At 46.0% G+C, this 18,806-nt stretch overlaps 1 protein-coding gene and 1 pseudogene across 1 annotated transcript in view; one reads left to right on the forward strand and one right to left on the reverse strand.

Moving 5' to 3' along the window:
• The window catches only part of HEATR4 (HEAT repeat containing 4), a 50,695-nt gene extending 39,717 nt beyond the window's left edge, over window positions 1-10,978 (reverse strand). Inside the window, exons 1-5 of the mRNA XM_025392967.1 lie at window positions 10,782-10,978; window positions 9,923-10,001; window positions 3,767-4,719; window positions 2,196-2,383; window positions 390-530 (exon numbers count right to left, since the gene is read on the reverse strand). Of these exons, the coding sequence (XP_025248752.1) occupies window positions 390-530; window positions 2,196-2,383; window positions 3,767-4,647 (1,210 nt within the window). The 5' untranslated portion in view covers window positions 4,648-4,719; window positions 9,923-10,001; window positions 10,782-10,978. The remainder of the gene's footprint in view (window positions 1-389; window positions 531-2,195; window positions 2,384-3,766; window positions 4,720-9,922; window positions 10,002-10,781) is intronic.
• Window positions 10,979-15,374: 4,396 nt separating this feature from the next.
• Window positions 15,375-18,536, forward strand: LOC112628410 (annotated as a pseudogene).
• Window positions 18,537-18,806: the final 270 nt, after the last annotated feature.

Consider the following 18,806-nt stretch of genomic DNA (forward strand, 5'->3'; position numbering starts at 1 on the left):
GTGGAGTGGGAGGGTAAAGCCAGCCCCAGGGAAAAGGGCAGAATGCTGGCTCAGGAGTTTGATGCACTTTCCCCGTTAGCTGCACTTTCCCTGTTAGCATTGAGATAGGAGCTGCCTTATTGGTAACTATTGGCCCTAAACCACTTGGTTATACCTAAGTTATATCAGATCTCAAATGATTGTATGTTCCTGTGAGGCTCTTCCTAGTTATAGTTAGTATTTTATAATTTCGTGAGATTATTTTTAGTACGTAGAAAGGGGATTGCCTAGATGCTAATGGTGCTTCAGCCCATGAACTGGGAACTCTAGCACATGAATAGTGGGTAATGATGGGAAGCAGCCCCATTCCCATTATTAACCCCTGCCTTCCCTGTTAGCTTCCTGCTTACGTGCTTCAGGAATTGCCTGGGCACTCCACTTTTCTGGAGTTTCAGGGAAGACCTTAGATAGCTGCTTATTGTACCGATTTAGGTTTTCCAGGACAATCTGGTCTCTCTTTGCACCAATCTGGTGGATGATCTGGACTTCATCTGTGAACAGACAAAGAAACAATGAGTCTCCTGTGACCTCCCTCTTTCCTTTCTCCCCGGGTTCCCAATCACCAGGATCAGACCCAACTTCCATTTGCACTAATCTAAGCCCCTGGGATCCATGACTGCCATACTCTGGGGCATCCCTTGAAGGTGACCATTGCTTGGAAATATCACAGTGATAAGTCACCGTAGTGTCAGCGGGGAAAAAAAAAAGAAAGAAATGTCATAGCTAGTCACCTCATTAGAGGCCTAGGAGCCAAGGATGGTGCTTTCCTTCCTAAGGCAGAACCTATGGCTGGGTGCGGTGGCTCACACCTGTAATCTCAGCACTTTGGGAGGCCGAGGTGGGTGGATCACATGGTCAGGAGTTCAAGACCAGCCTAGGCAACATTGTAAGACTCCATCTCTATAAAAATACAAAAATTAGCTGGGTACAGCTACTCGGGAGGCTGAGGCAGGAGAATCACTTGAGCCTGAGAGGTAGAGGTTGCAGTGGAGATAGCACCACTGCACTCCAGCCTAGGCAATGGAGTGAAACCATTTCAAAAATAAGAAAAGAACCGGCCAGGAGCGGTGGCTCACGCCTGTAATCCCAGCACTTTGGGAGGCCGAGGAGGGCAGATCACAAGGTCAAGAGATTGCGACCATTCTGGCCAACATGGTGAAACCCGTCTCTACTAAAAATACAAAAATTAGCTGGGCGTGGTGACGCGCACTTATAATCCCAGCTACTTGGGAGGTGGAGGCAGAGGTTGCAGGGAGCCAAGATTGTGTCACTGCACTCTGGCCTGGCGACAGAGCAAGACTCTGTCTCAAAAAATAAAAAAAGAAAAAGAAAAGAGAAGAACCTATGTAACCACTTAGAGGCCTTATCCCTTATGAAAAGCTAGATACTAAAAAAGAGGCACCTAATTAATCCCATCAGTGATGAATACCTTAGAGTAATTTTGTTAAACACTTTGAGAAGACTTTCAGCTGCAGCAGTTTAGGAACAAGATGGGGCTTGGGAAGAAGAAACAGCTAGGAACACAAAGACCTAGATCGGGTATCCCGGAAGCCCAGGCATCTAAGGGACAGCAGCAGCGAAGGAGAAGGTGGCGAACATTTACTGAACACCTTAAACAGACACTGGGCAAGAAACATTACAGATGCTTTCTCATCTACTCTACTCAAAGTGCATTTTTCTTAACATCACTTCACAAATAAGGTACTTGTGGCTGAGAGGAATTATGTAATTTACCGAAGTTTACTAAAAAAATACTGAGCCAGGATTTAAACTCAAATGTGCCTGACTCCAAAGCCCTGATTTTTTCCCAACATCGCACCTTGGTGGGATCATACCTCGAAGTGAGAGAAGGGAGAAGGGTGGACAGAGAAGAGATGGATTGTTCCCAAAGTCTTGCCTACTTTACAGTTCCACCCTTCGTTGCCTCTTCAGTAAGATGGAGGGATAGAGAAAGCAGGGAGAGAGAGCAGTGCCCTCCCTATTAGCGATCACTCCCCGACCCGACTCCTGTGCTGGTGTGGGTGTGGGTCATGACATGGAAACCTGGGTCACCCAGGGCCTCTCCATACCCACAACTGTTTCCAACCCCCAGCGATCTTCCACCTCCCTGGCCCATGTCCCCCTGTGCCCCTACCACAGGGCCCCAGCTCTATTACCAAAGTAAATCTCCTGTTCAAAGGTGTTATCTGTGCAGTAGGCAAACTTTCCAGCTCGGGGAGTCACCTGGCGAAAGTGGCTCTGGGTTTGGGGCTGGGAGAGGCTCCTCTTTTCATGGATATCCTCCGTGGTCTTGTTGTCAGGCATGATTTCAACTGTCTCTGCTTGTTGGAAGTAACTGGGCAATCTTGGCAGGGGTGAGAAAGGAGGGAAAAGGGGGAAAGAGTAGGAGGTGGATCCCCCTTTCCATTAAATCCACAGAGGTAGAGGTTGCAGTGGAGATAGCACCACTGCACTCCAGCCTAGGCAATGGGAGTGAAACCATTTCAAAAATAAGAAAAGAACCGGCCAGGTGCGGTGGCTCACTCTTGTAATCCCAGCACTTTGGGAGGCCGAGGAGGGCCTTTCCTCCTTTGTTCCCTTTCCTCTTTAAGCTCTGCTCTTATACACGTGAGCATCGCAGAACACCAATGTTTAACTTTTAGCCTTGTCGCCATGGTGCCAGTTGAATGTGGAGCTGTCAGAAGGGCTTGTCTACAGCCGCCCTGCCTGGCTCCTGAAGGATCCACACCTTCTGCATCCACCAAGCAGCATGGCAGAGTGGCTGTGCTCCAGCATAACCCTTTTTAAACATTCATACCCTTAGAGGCGGCATGGCCTTGGGGAAGGGATCCTACCTCCTTCGTCATCTCACTTTGTCTATTCTGTGTGTGGTTATTTAATGTCCATCTACCTGGTGGTGAACAGGCTGTAAGCTCCTTAAAGGTACATGTCTGTGTCTATTGCTTTTACATTGTATTCCCAGCACTTTGCAGAGTACCTGGAAAGTAGCAAGAACATAATTTATATTTGTCCAATAAATGAACAAATAAATGGATTTCCACTGATTTTTCATTCACTCTTGGAAATCAGGGATAGTGTAATAGCTCCGGTGTTTCCTCTAGCTATAAATGAGGTGGAAGCAATCTAAGAAACATGTAGTCATCTTCTTCTCTCAGGTTGTCTGGTTCTCTGTCCTGCAGCTAGTCAGTGTTTGAGTCAGTGACATACTGGTTCCTTATTCAGAGTGAGGCAGGACCAAACCTCAGTGCTATGAGGTTCCTGCCTTCCTCAATCCACCAAGGATACATTTCTGGGAGCACTTGGTTGGTAACTACACCAGCAGTCTGATGGCAAAGTCTGCTGGAGAAGGTTGAGAACCAATCCCTTTAAGAGCAGTGGTTCCCAGCTGGGAATGACTTTGTCCCTCTTGGAGACATTTGGCAGTGTCTGAGACATCTTTGGTTGTCACAGCTAGGAGGTCGTGCTCTGGTGGGTATGAGCCAGGGATGCTGCTAGCATCCCATAATGAACAGGGCGGTTCCCACAACAAAAATTATCCAACCCAGAATGTCAGCAGTGCAGATGGAGAAACCTTACTTTGCAGAGCTCTCAGAGAGCAGGCCGGTGGTGGAGAACATGAAATTGATGGGAGAGTGCATTCTAAAATCGGGAGTGTGAGTCCCCCTGGGAGTCCCTGAAGGGGAGTCAGGGATTATCAAGGGTGCACTTGAGGCCCTGGCCAGTATACCTGTAGTAAACAGGAAGCAGCAGTTCTGGTTTCTTCTTTTCCTGTGGGGGCAGGATGACACTTTGATCCTCAAACTCTGCTGCCTCTTCTGCCTCCAGCTGTTTCAGGAGCTCCAGGTCGCTGGCAGAGGTAAGTTCATCCCGGATGTGACTCCAGTCGTACTGCTGTCGCAGGAAGCTCTGCCACTTGTTGGGGGATGCCCCAGGCCTTTGAGGACGCTTGTTCTGAATCCATCGGGCTGTGCGCTTGTTCAGCTTTTCCAGCACAGTGGCCTCCCACGCTCTGGCCTCCTTCTCAGGAGGCGGAAGCCAGGCTTCTCTTTCCTCCAGGTTCACATCTGGAGAAGGTGGCCGACCCAGCATATCTGGATGCATGCAGGGATGATGGATGAGAGGACGGGGTGCTTCCCGGACGGTGCTGGCTGGCTTTGATTTCTTCAGCTTCTTTTCAGGATTGGCAGAGCTTTCTGTCTTCACCGCCAGGGAGGTGTCTTCTGTTAAGAGACTTGAGGAACTCAGGAACTTGAGGCGAACAGGTTTCCGAGGCTGGGCCTTCCTGATCCGGGGAGTATGGATGATGTCATTGGTGTTGTAGAGGTGGTCAAAGCTGTACTGGCTATAAGGAATGCTGGGCAGTCCTCGCTGCCACACCACCTCCTGAGAGAAGCTGAGGTTTGCAGCAGCCATTTTCAAATATTGGCTCTTGCGGTGTAGACAGTACTGTGAGCTGGAGAAGACCATAGGCACATTGGAGACAGAGGCACACTCCTCCTTGCCTTTCAGTTTTGAGTAGTTTAAAATCATGCCCCATCCCAGCCGTGGGGGCAGTGACTGATAGAAGCAATGGGGGAGAAAGATCTTTCCCTTCTGGGTCCTGGTCATACTGCATTGCAGTAAATGCTTCCTTCCACGCTGCCTGGCCTAGAGGCAAGGCCTGGAGATGAGACCTGGCACCTGTTAAGGGAATGGGAGGAACTGATGAGAGCTCTAGGGCAGCCGAAATTGGTAGCCCATAGCAGTTCAGAAAGAGAATAACTTGAAAAACAGATGGAAAGGGGGTAAGGAAAAGCCATGTGAGTTAGAAGAACAAAAGAAGAAAATGGTACAACATCCTAAATATTTCATGTATCAGACCCTTGTTTCTGGTTCTTACACTTGTTCCCAAAGCTCAGACCCTCACCTCCGTGTGAGGGATGACTGCTTTTCAGCAGTGTCCCATGCTTCCAGTTTGTCTTCAAATGTTGCTTTCTTTCGTTCAAAAGGCTTATAGCATAAAGTTCAGACTATTCAGCATGGCATTCAGTGTTCTCCATGACTTTGGCCTCAGTTTATGACTTTGTCCTGGCGTATAACCTCTGTTTGAGCCAGTCCAGTCTCCTGGCTGTTCTCTGAGTATCCTCTCTCCACATAATGGAGCTTCCTTCTGTGTCCTCCACAGGAAATGGCCTTTCATACTTGACACAAATTCTATCCAATTTCCAGGCCCAGCTCAATTTGTCCTGCTCCATAACTCTTTCTTTTTTTTTTTTTTTCTTTTTTTTTTTTTTTTTTTGAGACGGAGTCTCGCTGTGCTCCCAGGCTGGAGTGCAGTGGCGTGATCTCGGCTCACTGCAAGCTCCGCCTCCCGGGTTCACGCCATTCTCCCGCCTCAGCCTCCCAAGTAGCTGAGACTACAGGCGCCCGCCACCACGCCCGGCTAGTTTTTTTTTGTATTTTTAGTAGAGACGGGGTTTCACCATGTTAGCCAGGATAGTCTCGATCTCCTGACCTCGTGATCCACCCGCCTCGGCCTCCCAAAGTGCTGGGATTACAGGCTTGAGCCACCGCGCCCGGCCCATAACTCTTTCTTGACCTATCCAGGCCACCAGGTCATACCCAAGTTTATAAATTACTCCTGTTCTGTGCCACTTACTTTAACTGTTAATCCTATGACACCTTGCATTGTTAAATATTTGAGACTCTAACTCCATTGCCCAGTGACCATGTCTCCCATGTCTTCTGTCTTTCAGAGTCATCCAGCACACCTATTGCTACATAGTTTTTATTGTGAAAATATTTAATAGCTGTAGGCCGGGCACAGTGGCTCACGCCTATAATCCCAACACTTTGGGAGGCCGAGGCGGGTGGGTCACCTGAGGTCTGGAGTTTGAGACCAGCCTGGCCAACATGGTGAAATCCCGTCTCTACTAAAAATACAAAAAATTAGCCGGGCGTGGTGGCATGTGCCTATAATCCCAGCTACTTGGGAGACTGAGGCAGGACAATCGCTTGAACCCAGGGCGGGGGAGATTCAGTGAGCCAAGATCATGCCATTGCACTCCAGCCTGGGCAATAAGAGCCAAACTCCGTCTCAAAATAAATAAATAAATAAATAAAAAATATATATATGTATGTATGTATGTGTGTATATATATATTTAATAGCTGTAACGTATTTTATCAAATAGGTAAATGGTTTTGACTCTTCATGAATTATTGGATGGGTTGTTTCCACATTTTAGCTAGCATGGCAAACATTGTAGATAACAAATGCTTAGATTTAATGTTAGTTTAGTTTAGTTTTGTTTTCCTTTTGAAGCATTCGCTTGGCCTAATAATGATAGTTTTGGAATACCTCGCTCAGGGTTTTATGTAGGGAAGATATTATGATCTTCATTTCCTATTTTAAGAAGCTGAGGTTCAGAGAGGTAGGTAAATTGCTTCAGATCACATAGCCCGTAAGCAGAGGAGTCAGGTTTCAAACCTAGCCTGCTAAATCACAACTCTGGAGCACTTAACCTCCATGCCACACTGGCCATGGCCCAAGCACCACTCCCTACCACTCACTTTGTTGGCCTTGCCTCTCCAAGGAGCAGGTAGGCATCCTTACGTATAAGGATGAAGGACAGACCATTATTCCACGTCTTTTTATCCTGCTAGTGTCAACTCCTGCCCTGCATCCAAGGTGCCCACACAGACCAGATCTGACTTGTTTCTCTTTCCTCCTTAACACCCAGCACATAGCCTCTCTCCCTAGGGCATGATTTCTCTTATTGTCTTCCATGTGTAAAAGTGACCATATTGTATTTCTTTCTGTTAAGGGCAAGTTCTTTTTTTGTGTGTGTGGTTTTTTTTGTTTTTGTTTTGTTTTGTTTTTTTGAGACAGGCTGTAGTTCTGTCACTCAGGCTGGAGTGCAGCACTGGCATGATCATAGTTCACTGCAGCCTCAACGTCCTGGGCTCAAGTAATCCTCCTACTTCAGCCTCCCAAGTAGCTGGGACTACAGGTGCATGCACCACCACACCCAGCTATCTGTTTTTTATTTTTAATAGAGATGGGGTCTCACTATGTTGCCCAAGCTGGTCTCAAACTTCTGGGGTCAACAATCTGCCTGCTTTGGCCTCTCAAAGTGCTGCAATTACAGGTGTGAGCTACAGTGCTCAGCGAAGGCTCAACTTTCATCTAGATGCTATTAGGCCAGAATCGATAACCTCCCTCAAATTAAGTGACACATGATTAATATGCTATCACTCCAGGACTTTTTGTACATAAGGCTAAATGTAATTGCTTCATCTCTTCACAACCATGAAGGCAATGTCTTCATGAAGGCAAGTTAAGAGAAAGAGGGTGGTCACAAGATGATGTTTTCTCCTGAAATAGTGGCTACTCCCACTGGCTAAAAATGGAAAGGCTGGAGCAAGATGGCCAAACAGACCCCTCCAGCGATTGTCTCCATGCAGGAACACCAAACTGAACAACTGTCCCTGCAAGAAAAGTACCTTTAGGCTGGATGCTGTGGCTCACGCCTATAATCCCAGAACTTTGGGAGGCTAAGGCAGGCGAATCACTTGAAGTCAAGAGTTCAAGATTGGCCTGGCCAACATGGAGAAACCCCATCTCTACTAAAAATACAAAAATTAGCTGGGTGTGGTGGTGGGGGCCTATAATCCCAGCTACTTGGGAGGCTGAGGCAGGAGAATCACTTGAACCTGGGAAGCAGAGGTTCCAATGAGATGAAATAGTGCCACTGTGCTCCAGCCCGGGCAACAGTGAGACTCCTTATTAAAAAAAAAAAAAAAAAAAAAAAAAAGCGCATCTTCATAAGAAACAAAAAATGAGTGATCACAGTACCTGGTTTTCACATCGTATCAAGAAAACAGGCACTGAAGAGGGTGGGAAAGACAGTCCTGCATCGCCTATGCCCCCCCTCCCTCACCCCTGGCACAACAGCTTGGAGAGAGAATCTGTGCATGTGGGGGAGGGAGAGGAGTGTGGGATTTTGCATTGGAACTCACTGCTGCCCTGTCACAGCACAGCACTACACTGAATAGAATTCTGCTGGCTCCCACAGAGGACGCATTTAGATCAGCTCTGGGCCAGAGGAGCATCCTCAGCCGGAGTGGGACAGACCTGAGTCCTCAGCTGGTTCTGCCACCAGCTGACCAAAGTGGCCTGGGGCCCTGAATACACGAGTGACAGTCAGGTCACAAGGACTATATTCCTTAGGCAAACCCTGGAGCTGCACTGGTCATGGAGGCAGGGGACTTTGGGTGTGTATGACCCCAAGTGACACCAGCTGTGGTGGCCAAGGGAGTGCCTGCATCATTCCTCCCCCAACTCCAGGCAGGGCAGCTCAGGGAGAGAGTCCTTCCGCTTGGGGAAAGGAGAGGGAAGAGTACTCAAGGAGTACAAACTCAGGAGACTTTGTCTTGCAGCCTGAGTGGCAACTCAACCACAGGAAAATAAAGCACCAGGCAGAATCCTGAGGCTCCTGATTCCAGGCCTTTGCTCCTACACTACGTTTCCAGACCTACCCTGCGCCAGAAGTGAATCCACTGCTCTGATGGGTCAGATTTATCCTGGCAGGATTCACCACCTGCTGACTAAAGTGCCCTTGGACTTTGAGTAAATATCAGTGGTAACTAAGCAGTTCTGGCCACAGGTCTTGGGCAGGATCCAATACTGTACTGGTCTGCAAAGCTTCAGGTGTGACTCAGTGCACTACCATCTGTGGTGGCCACGGGAGTGCTGATGTCACCCCTGCCCCAACTCCAGGCAGCCCAGTGGGGGGAGAGATTCCTGATTGGGGGAAAGACAAGAAAGAGAGAGATGTTGCCTAGGTAACCAGGGAATTCTCCCTTACCTTACCCAAGGCCACCAAGGATCCAGGAGTATCTAGGAGTTGGCAACAGTTGCAGGGGTCATAGGCTTAGGGCACCCCCTGGTACACATCAGCTACAGAGACCATAGGCTTAAGTCACAACACTTAATCCCCTTTGAATATATAGAAAGCCTTCTCAAGGAGGATGGGTACAAATAAGTCCAGACTGTAAAGATTGGAATAAATACCTAACTCTTCAATGTCCAGACATTGATGACCATCCACAGCATCAATGGACTAAATAATCCAGGAGTGACAGAGATATGTGAGCTTTCCAGACAGGGAATTCAAAATTGTGGTCTTGAAGAAGCTCAAACTTTGAGATAACACAGAGAAGAAATTCAGAATTCTGTCAATTTCAAAAAGAGATTGAAATCATAAAAATCAAGCAGAAAGGCTGCTCTGCCTATGGAGTAGCCTCTAATCCCAGCACTTTGGGAGGCCGAGACGGGCAGATCACAAGGTCAGGAGATCGAGACCATCCTGACTAACTCGGTGAAACCCCGTCTCTACTAAAAAATACAAAAAACTAGCCAGGCGTGGTGGCGGGCGCCTGTAGTCCCAGCTACTCGGGAGGCTGAGGCAGGAGAATGGCGTAAACCCGGGAGGCGGAGCTTGCAGTGAGCTAAGATCCGGCCACTGCACTCCAGCCTGGGTGACAGAGCAAGACTCCGTCTCAAAAAAAAATAATAATAATAATAATAAATAATAATACTCTCATCTTTACCAACAGATTTTGATTCTAAAGTTCTGAGGTGGAGTCCAAGAGTGTGCAGTCAGCTTCTGGGGTGGTGTTTGTTAGATATAGTTTTTTGTTTATTTATTTATTTTTGAGACAGGGCCTCACTCTGTCACCCAAGCTGGAGTGCGGTGGCACAATCATGGTTCACTGTAGCCTTGCCTCCCAGTGTCAAGCAATCCTCCTGCCTCAGCGTCCTCAGTAGCTGGGACAACAGGTGCCCACCACCATGCCTGCCTAATGTTTTAAAACTTTTTTTTGTAGAGACAGGATCTTACTATGTTGTCCAGGCTGGTTTCAAACTCCTGGACTCAAGCGATCTTCCTGCCTTGGCCTCCCGAAATGCTGGGACTGCGCCTGGAATAGATATGGGTAAAGAACTTTTTGCATCAGACGCTCGTGTCCTGCTCCCAGAATGTTGATTCAGTACGCTGCAAGTGAGACCTAGAAATCTGCATTTTCACAAGCTCTCAGGTTTAATACACATTACATTTAAAGAAAGCACAGCCCAAAGGGTGTCAGTGGGGTATATGAAGGAAGCCTGGTTAGTGGAGAGAGTGGGATTAGGGAATAGCTGCTTAACCTGGCTTGTTTCAAATCCCCCTTTCTCCGTTTTATGCCCTCAAAAAGTTCCCCTCATTTTCCCCCTCTACTTTCTAATTTCTCACCATGCACTCACACAGCTATACGGCTGTGTCTAGAGATTGCTCTGGAAACTCTGCTATAAAGATGACCTGGTCTAATGCCTTGTTTTTTTTTTTGTTTTTTTTTTGTTTTTGAGATAGGGTCTCACTCTCCTGGAGTACAGTGGCACAATCAGGGCTCACTGCAACCTTGACCTCCTGGGATCAAGCGATCCTCCCACATAGCTGAGATTATAGGCACATAGCACCATTCTTGGTTAAATTTTTTTTTGTTTTTTTTTAGAGATAGAGTCTCGCTATGTTGCTCAGGCTGGTCTTGAACTCCTGGACTCAAACGATCCTCCCACCTTGGCCTCCCAAAATGCTGAGAATATAGGCATGAGCCACTGCACCAGGCCTAATGTCCTGATTTTATAAATCCCAAAACTGGGGCCCAGAGAGAAGAGACAAAATTAAGATCACCATACTGGTTAGTATCTGAAGTAATACTGACTCTTTTCACACCTAATCCAAAGGTTTTTCAGCTACCTCAGGTTGCCTCTCATCTTCCAGTGGACGCCATCCAGCACCTTTCAGACACTGGCAAAGGAGCAGTGTTTCAAAATTACCTTCCAAATGGCCTCCTACAAGGCAGTCCTCAGAGAGAAGCAAGGTTCTGCATCTTAAGCCTTCCTTGGTTTCTTAGGTTCCAAAGCTGTTTCTATCAGTCTCCAAGCAACCAACTCTTTAGAATTCCATGAGTCTACTCAGAGAACTTGTGCGTTCAGTCAGGGTATCTTCAACTATTTATTAAATATCATTCTTTGTAAACTGAGCTTTGAGAAATTGCATCTTATTTATTGATTATTTATTGAACGACGGTCATGGATTTTTTGTTTTTGTTTTTTTTTTGAGACGGAGTCTCACTTTGTCGCCCAGGCTGGAGTGCAGTGGTGCGATCTCAGCTCACTGCAACCTCTGCCTCCCGGGTTCAAGCAATTATTCTGCCTCAGCCTCCCATTTCAGGCCACACCACCATGACCCACTAATTTTTGTACTTTTAGTAGAGACAGGGTTTCACCATGTTGGCCAGGCTGTTCTTGAACTCCTGACCTCAAGTGATACGCCCGCTTTGGCCTGCCAAAGTGCTGGGATTTACAACTGTGAGCCACCGCACCCAGCCGCTTGGTCATTCTTTGAAAAATAAACCTCAGCCAGGCGCAATGACTCACGCCTGTAATCCCAGCACTTTGAGAGGCTGAGGCAGGCAGATCACCTGAGGTCAGGAGTTAGAGACCAATCTGACCAACATGGTGAAACCCCGTCTCTACTAAAAATAGAAAATTTAAAAAGAAAATCAGCTGGGTCTGGTGGCGCATGCCTGTAATCCCAGCTACTCAGGAGGCTGAGGCAGGAGAATCGCTTGGACCCAGGAAGCAGAGGTTGCAGTGAGCCAAGATCACGCCATTGCACTCCAGCCTGGGCAACAAGAATGAAGTGCAGTCTCAAAAAATAAAAATAAAAAAACCCTCTGGATATATGCAGCTCCATATTCTCCCACCACAGGGGTTTAAAAATCTGGAGAAAGAAGCAAAGCAGGGAACACATGACCACATAGCTCTGGCAGGCATCAGATTACCAGGCTGATAGTACAGATGGTAAAAGTAGAAGTTGTCCGTGGACTTTTCCATTCCCCTTTCAGCTGCTCCACTGCTACTTAATCTCCTTTGTCCACACAGTTCAATCCCATTTTCCCTGATCTCCAAATCCTGGCTAGATTATTAGCCATTAACACTAGTTTTTACAAGGAGACTCTTCAATCTTGTATTTCTAATAGTATAATTTCACATGTACAGAAATTCTTTGAGTTATAGAAATCTTACAGATACAGAAATTCTGATCTTCAGGAGTCCCGTTGTGAACAAAGTAATTTATCCTGACAGCAGGAAAGATTTCCGGGCCTAAGGCTCTGTCTGGTTGACCCAGGTCGTGCTATTCAGGTGGTCAGGTGGTCCGTCTCTTGGTTCCAGGCAAGACTGATGCTGCTGACTAACCTGAATATGGACTTTAGCACTTGGGCTCAAGCTGCACTCAGACGATTGGACCCCCATAAAAGAGCAAGAGGGTACGTTTTCTGGTATGAAAAGTAAACACTAGGCTGGGCGCAGTGGCTCACGCCTATAATCCCAGCACTTTGGGAGGCCGAGGCAGGCGGATCACAAGGTCAGGAGATCAAAACCATCCTGGCTAACACGGTGAAACCCCATCTCTACTAAAAATACAAAAAAATTAGCCGGGCGTGGTGGCAGGCGCCTGAAGTCCGAACTACTCGGGAGGCTGAGGCAGGAGAATGGCGTGAACCCAGGAGGTGGAGCTTGCAGTGAGCCGAGATCGGGCCATTGCACTCCAGCCTAGGCAACAGAGTAAGACTCAATCTCAAAAAAAAAAAAAAAAGAAAAAGAAAAGAAAAGTAAAGACTAAAAAAATAAAATATTATAACCCTGCTGAGGCAGGAGGATCATTTGAACCCAGGAGTTTGAGGCTGCATAGTTTCAGCTATGATGGCACTACTGCACCCCAGCCCAGGTGACAGAGGGAGACCCTGTCTCTAATAAAATAAATCAAAACCTTGTTGAAGGTTCCTCAAAAAATTAAATATAGAATTACTATGTTATCCAGCAATTCTACTTCTGGGTATATATCCAAAAGAATTGAAAGCAGGGACTTCAACAGATATTTGTATACCCATGTTCATAACAGCATACTCACAATAGCCAAATGGTGGAAACAATTCAAATGTCCATCGATGAATGAATGGATAAACAATATGTGGAAGATACACAACAGAATGTTATTCAACCTTAAAAAGGAATGAAATGGGCCGGGTGCAGTGGCTCACGCCTGTAATCCCAGCACTTTGGGAGGCCGAGAGGGTGGATCACCTGAGGTCAGAAGTTGAAGACCAGCCCGGTCAACATGGGGAAACCCCATCTCTACCAAATATACAAATATTAGCCAGGCATGGTGGTGGGCGCTTGTAATCCCAGCTACTCAGGAGGCTGAGACAGGAGAATCTCTTGAACCCAGGAGGTGGAGGTTGCAGTGAGCCAAGATCATGCCATTGTGGTCCAGCCTGGGTGACAGAGCGAGACTTCGTCTCAAAAAAAAAAAAAAAAAGCAATGAAATGGACCAGGCAAAGTGGCTAATGCCTGTAATCCCAGCACTTTGGGAGCCTGAGGCGGGAGGATCACTTTGAGGTCAGGAGTTTCAGACCAGCTTGGCCAACACAGTGAAACCCTGTCTCTACTAAAAATACAAAAATTAGCCAGGCGTGGTGACACACACCTGTAGTCCCAGCTACTCGGGAGGCTGAGGCAAGAGAATCACTTGAACCCAGGAGGTTGCAGTGAGCCAAGATTGTACCACTCCACTCCAGCTGGGGCAACAAGAGTGAAACTCTGTCTCAAAAAAAAGGAATGAAATGGCTGGGTGAGGTGGCGCATGGCTATGATCCCAGCACTTTGGGAGGCTGAGGTAGGAAGATTGCTTGAATCTAGAAATTCAAGACCAGCCTGGGCAACAAAGTGAGACCCCCATCTCTACAAAAAACTTAAAAAGTATCCAGGTGAGGTGGCACATGTTTGTAGTCCTAGCTACTGGGGAGACTGAGATGGGAGGATTACTTGCACCTGGGAGGTTGAGACTGCAGTGAACCATGATCTTGCCACTGCACTCCAGAGCCTGGGTGACAGAGCAAAATTTCTGGGGAGAGTGAAATTATGATATGCTGTAAGTATATGGAAGAACCTTGAAGACCATATGCTAAGCAAAATAAGCCAGACACGAAGGGACAAATACTGTATAATTACACTCTATGAGGTACCTAAAGTAGTCAAATTCAGAGACAGGAAGTGGAATAGTGGTTGCCAGGGGCTGGTGGCAGGGGGGAATGAGGAGTTATTGTTTAATGTTGTGGGAAGTCAAGGACCCCGAATGGAAGGACTGGCTGGAGCCGTGGCAGAGGAACATAAATTGTGAAGATTTCATCTTAATATGGACATTTATCAGTTCCCAAATAATACTTTTATAAATTCTTATGCCTGTCTTTAATGTCTTAATCCTGTTATCTTCGTAAGCTGAGGATGTACATCACCTCAGACCACTGTGATAACTGTGTTAACTATACAATTGATTGTAAAACGTGTGTTTGAACAATATGAAATCAGTGCACCTTGAAAAAGAACAGAATAACAGCCATTTTTATGGAACAAGGGAAGGCAACCATAAGGTCTGACTGCCTGCGGGGTCAGGCAAAAAGAGCCATATTTTTCTTCTTGCAGAGAGCCTATAAACAGATGTGCAAGTATGAGAGATATCGCTAAATTCTTTTCCTAGCAAAGAATATTAATATTAATACCCTGGGAAAGGAATGTGTTGCTGGGGGGAGGTCTATAAATGGCCGCTCTAGGAATGTCTGTCTTGTGCTGTTGAGATAAGGACTGAGATACGCCCTGGTCTACTGCTGTACCCTCAGGCTTACTAGGGTTGGGAAAACTCCACCCTGGTAAATTTGTGGTCAGACTGGTTCTCTGCTCTCAAACCCTGTTTTCTGTTGTTTAAGATGTTTATCAAGACAATACGTGCACTGCTGAACATAGACCCTTATCAGTGGTTCTGCTTTTGCCCTTTGCCTTGTGATCTTTGTTGGACCCTTATCAGTGGTTCTGCTTTTGCCCTCTGCCTGTGATCTTTGTTGGGCCCCTATGAGTGGTTCTGCTTTTGCTCTTTGTCCTGTTCCCTCAGAAGCATGTGATCTTTGTTAGACCCTTATTAGTGGTTCTGCTTTTGCCTTTTGAAGCATGTGCTCTTTGTACCTACTCCCTGTTCTTACACCCCCTCCCCTTTTGAAACCCTTAATAAAAGCTTGCTGGTCTGAGACTCAAGCAGGCATCACATTCCTACTGATATGTGATGTCACCCCTGGCAGCCCAGCTGTAAAATTCCTCTCTTTGTACTGTCTCTCTTTATTTCTCAGCTGGCTGACACTTATGGAAAAGAGAAAGAACCTACGTTGAAATATTGGGGGTGGGTTCCCACAATAGATTAATGGGTAAAGAGTTTCATTGTGGAATGATGTAAAAGTTCTGAGCCAGGCCTGGTGGCTCACGTCTATAACCCCAGCACTTTCAGAGGCCGAGGCAGGCAGATTGCTTGGGGTCAGGAGTTCGAGTCCAGCTTGGCCAACACAGTGAAACCCCATCTCTACTAAAAATACAAAAATTAGCTGGGTGTGGTGGTGGGCGCCTCTATTCCCAGCTGAGGCAGGATAATAATTTGAACCCGGGAGGCGGAGGTTGCAGAGTGCCACTGCACTCCAGCCTAGGGGACAGAGTGAGACTCCAAAAGTTCTGGAAATGGATAATGGTGATAGTTGTACAACAATGTAATGTACTTAATGTCACTGACTTGTACACTTAAAAATGGTTAAAATGGGCTTGTTCCAGCGGCTCCTGCCTGTAATACTAGCACTCTGGGAGGCCAAGGCAGAAGGATCACTCGAGGCCAGAGTTCGAGACCAGTCTGGGCAATGTAGCAAGACCCTGTCTCTGGAAAAAAAAAAAAAAAAAGTTAAAATGAGGCCATGCATGCCTGTAATTCCAGCACTTTGGGAGGATGAGGTGGGAGGGTCACTTGTTTGGGAAGAGGAGGTGGGAGGATCCTTTGAACCCAGGAGTGCAAGGCTGCAATGAACTATCATGGTGCCATTGCACTCCAGCCTGGGTGACAGAGCAAGACCTAGTCTCTAAAAAAATAAGAGTTAAGGCCAGACACGGTGGCTCATGCCTGTAGTTCCAGCACTTTGGGAGGCTGAAGCGGGCAGATCACAAGGTCAGGAGTTCAAGACCAGCCTGGCCAACATGGTGAAACCCCATCTTTACTAAAAATACAAAAATCAGCTGGCTGTGGTGGCACGTGACTATAATCCCAGCTACTCAAGAGGCTGAGGCAGGAGTATTGCTGGAACCTGAGGGCCACAGGTTGCAGTGAGCTGAGCTCATACCACTGCACTCCAGCCTGGGCGACAAAGCAAGACTCTGCCTTGAAAAAAGAAAAAAGAATTAAAAAAAGAAACATGGCCGAGTGTAGTGGCTCATGTGTATAATTCCAACACTCAGGGAGGCCAAGGTGGGAGGATTGCTTAAGCCCAGGAGTTTGAGACCAGGCAACATAGGGAGACCTTATCTGTACAAATAATCTAAAAAATTAGCCAGGTGTGGTGGTGCATGCCTGTGGTCCCAGGTACTCGGGAGGCTGAGGTGGGAGGACTGCCTAAGCCTGGGAGGTTAAGGCTGTAGTGAGCTATGATCGCACCACTGCATTCCAACCTGGATAACACAGTGAGACACCCGTCTTAAAAAACAAACAAATAAACAAATACTAGGCATAAAACCACAAGGCTCAAGGAATAACAGTTTGAAGTAGTTAGATGTGTGTGTTTTTTAATTTTCATGTCTTATCTTTCTTTTCTGCTTTTTTTTTTTTTTAGAAATGAGGTATTGCTCTGTTGCCCAAGCTGGTATTGAACTCCTCCTGGGCTCAAGCAATCTCCTGCCTAGGCCTCCCTCCTAACAGCTGGAACTACAGGCATGCACCACTGCACCCAGCTACTGGGGTAGTGTTTGACTAGTCTTTTTAAAAAATATGTTAATATCTTGGTAAAAAGTATATTTATACTGTTCTCTAACCTGCTTTTTTCATCAGTTTCATGGAAAAACGCTCATCATATATTCTTCTGCTATATAACTTTAAATGGCTACACTGCTTTCATTTATGACATCACAATTAAACTGGTTAAACCAAATTCATATTGCCAACTTGTTTCTAATTTTTTCTCTATTAAAATGATATGATAACCATCCTTGTAGCCAAATATTTACACACATTCGTGAAGCTTTACTTAAAAGAAATTCCTAGGGTATGACTCCATCCTGCACGGCTGTTCTCTGGAGCAGCGTTCGTTTATCTCCGTCCGCCTTCTCTCCCACCTAAGTGCGTGCCGCCACCTGATGGAACATTTGATGGACAGGGACGTGAGCCCCTGAGGACCCAGAACTATCTTGTCAGTTATGAACTAAAGGCTGACAAAGATGATCACTTTAAGGTGGATAATGATGAAAATGAGTACCAGTTATCTTTAAGAACGGTCAGTTTAGGGGCTGGTGCAAAGGATGAATTGCCCATTGTTGAAGCAGAGGCAATGAATTACGAAGGCAGTCCAATTAAAGTAACACTGGCAACTTTGAAAATGTCTGTACAGCCAACGGTTTCCCTCAGGGGCTTTGAAATACCACCACCAGTGGTCTTAAGGTTGAAGTGTGGTTCAGGGCCAGTGCATATTAGTGGACAGCATTTAGTAGCTGTGGAGGAAGATGCAGAGTCAGAAGATGAAGAGAAGGAGAATGTGAAACTCTTAAGTATATCTGGAAAGCAGTTTGACCCTGGAGGTGGTAGCAAGTTTCCACAGAAAAAGTAAAACTTGCTGCTGCTGAAGATGATGATGATGATGAAGATAATGATGGTGAAGATGATATGATGATTTTAATAAGGAAGCTGAAGAAAAAGCACCAGTGAAGAAATCCATATGAGATACTCCAGCCAAAAATGCACAAAAGTCAAATCATAATGGAAAAGACTCAAAACCATCATCAGCACCAAGATCAAAACGACAAGAATCCTTCAAAAAAACAGGAAAAAACTCCTAAAACACCAAAAGGACCTAGTTCTGTAGAAGACATTAAAGCAAAAATGCAAGCAAGTATAGAAAAAGTTGGTTCTCTTCCCAAAGTGGAAGCCAAGTTCATCAATTATGTGAAGAATTGCTTCTGGATGACTGACCAAGAGGCTATTCAAGATCTCTGGCAGTGGAGGAAGTCTCTTTAAGAAAATAGTTAAAACAATTTGTTAAAAATTTTCCATCTTATTTCATTTCTCTAACAGTTGATATCTGGCTGTCCTTTTTATAATGCAGACTGAGAACTTTCCCTACCATATTTGATAAATGTTGTCCAGATTCCATTGCCAAGAATGTGTTGTCCAAAATGCCTGTTTAGTTTTTAAAGATGGAACTCCACCCTTTGCTAGGTTTTAAGTATGTATGGAATGTTATGATAGGACATAGTAGTAGTGGTGGTCAGACATGGAAATGGTGGGGAGACAAAAATATACATGTGGAATAAAACTCAGTATTTTAATAAAGTAGCACGGTTTCTATTGGGGAAAAAAAAAAAAAAAATCCCTAGATGTGGAACTGTGAGTCAGAGAGAATGGATCTTTTAAATATTTTTGCATAGATTGCCATGAAAAGGTCATACCAGTTTATACATCCACCAATATATGAGTTTCTTTTCCAACCTGTGAGAGACAGTTAAAGCATAGTTGTTCAGAGTCCAGGCTTGAGAATCAGATTTCAAAGGTATGAATCCTCTCCCTTTCTCTTTTCTTTTCTTTTCTTTTTTTTTTTTTTTTGAGACGGAGTCT

The sequence above is a fragment of the Theropithecus gelada genome, chromosome 7b (genome assembly GCF_003255815.1).
Source record: "Theropithecus gelada isolate Dixy chromosome 7b, Tgel_1.0, whole genome shotgun sequence".
Taxonomy (NCBI): Eukaryota; Metazoa; Chordata; class Mammalia; order Primates; family Cercopithecidae; genus Theropithecus; species Theropithecus gelada.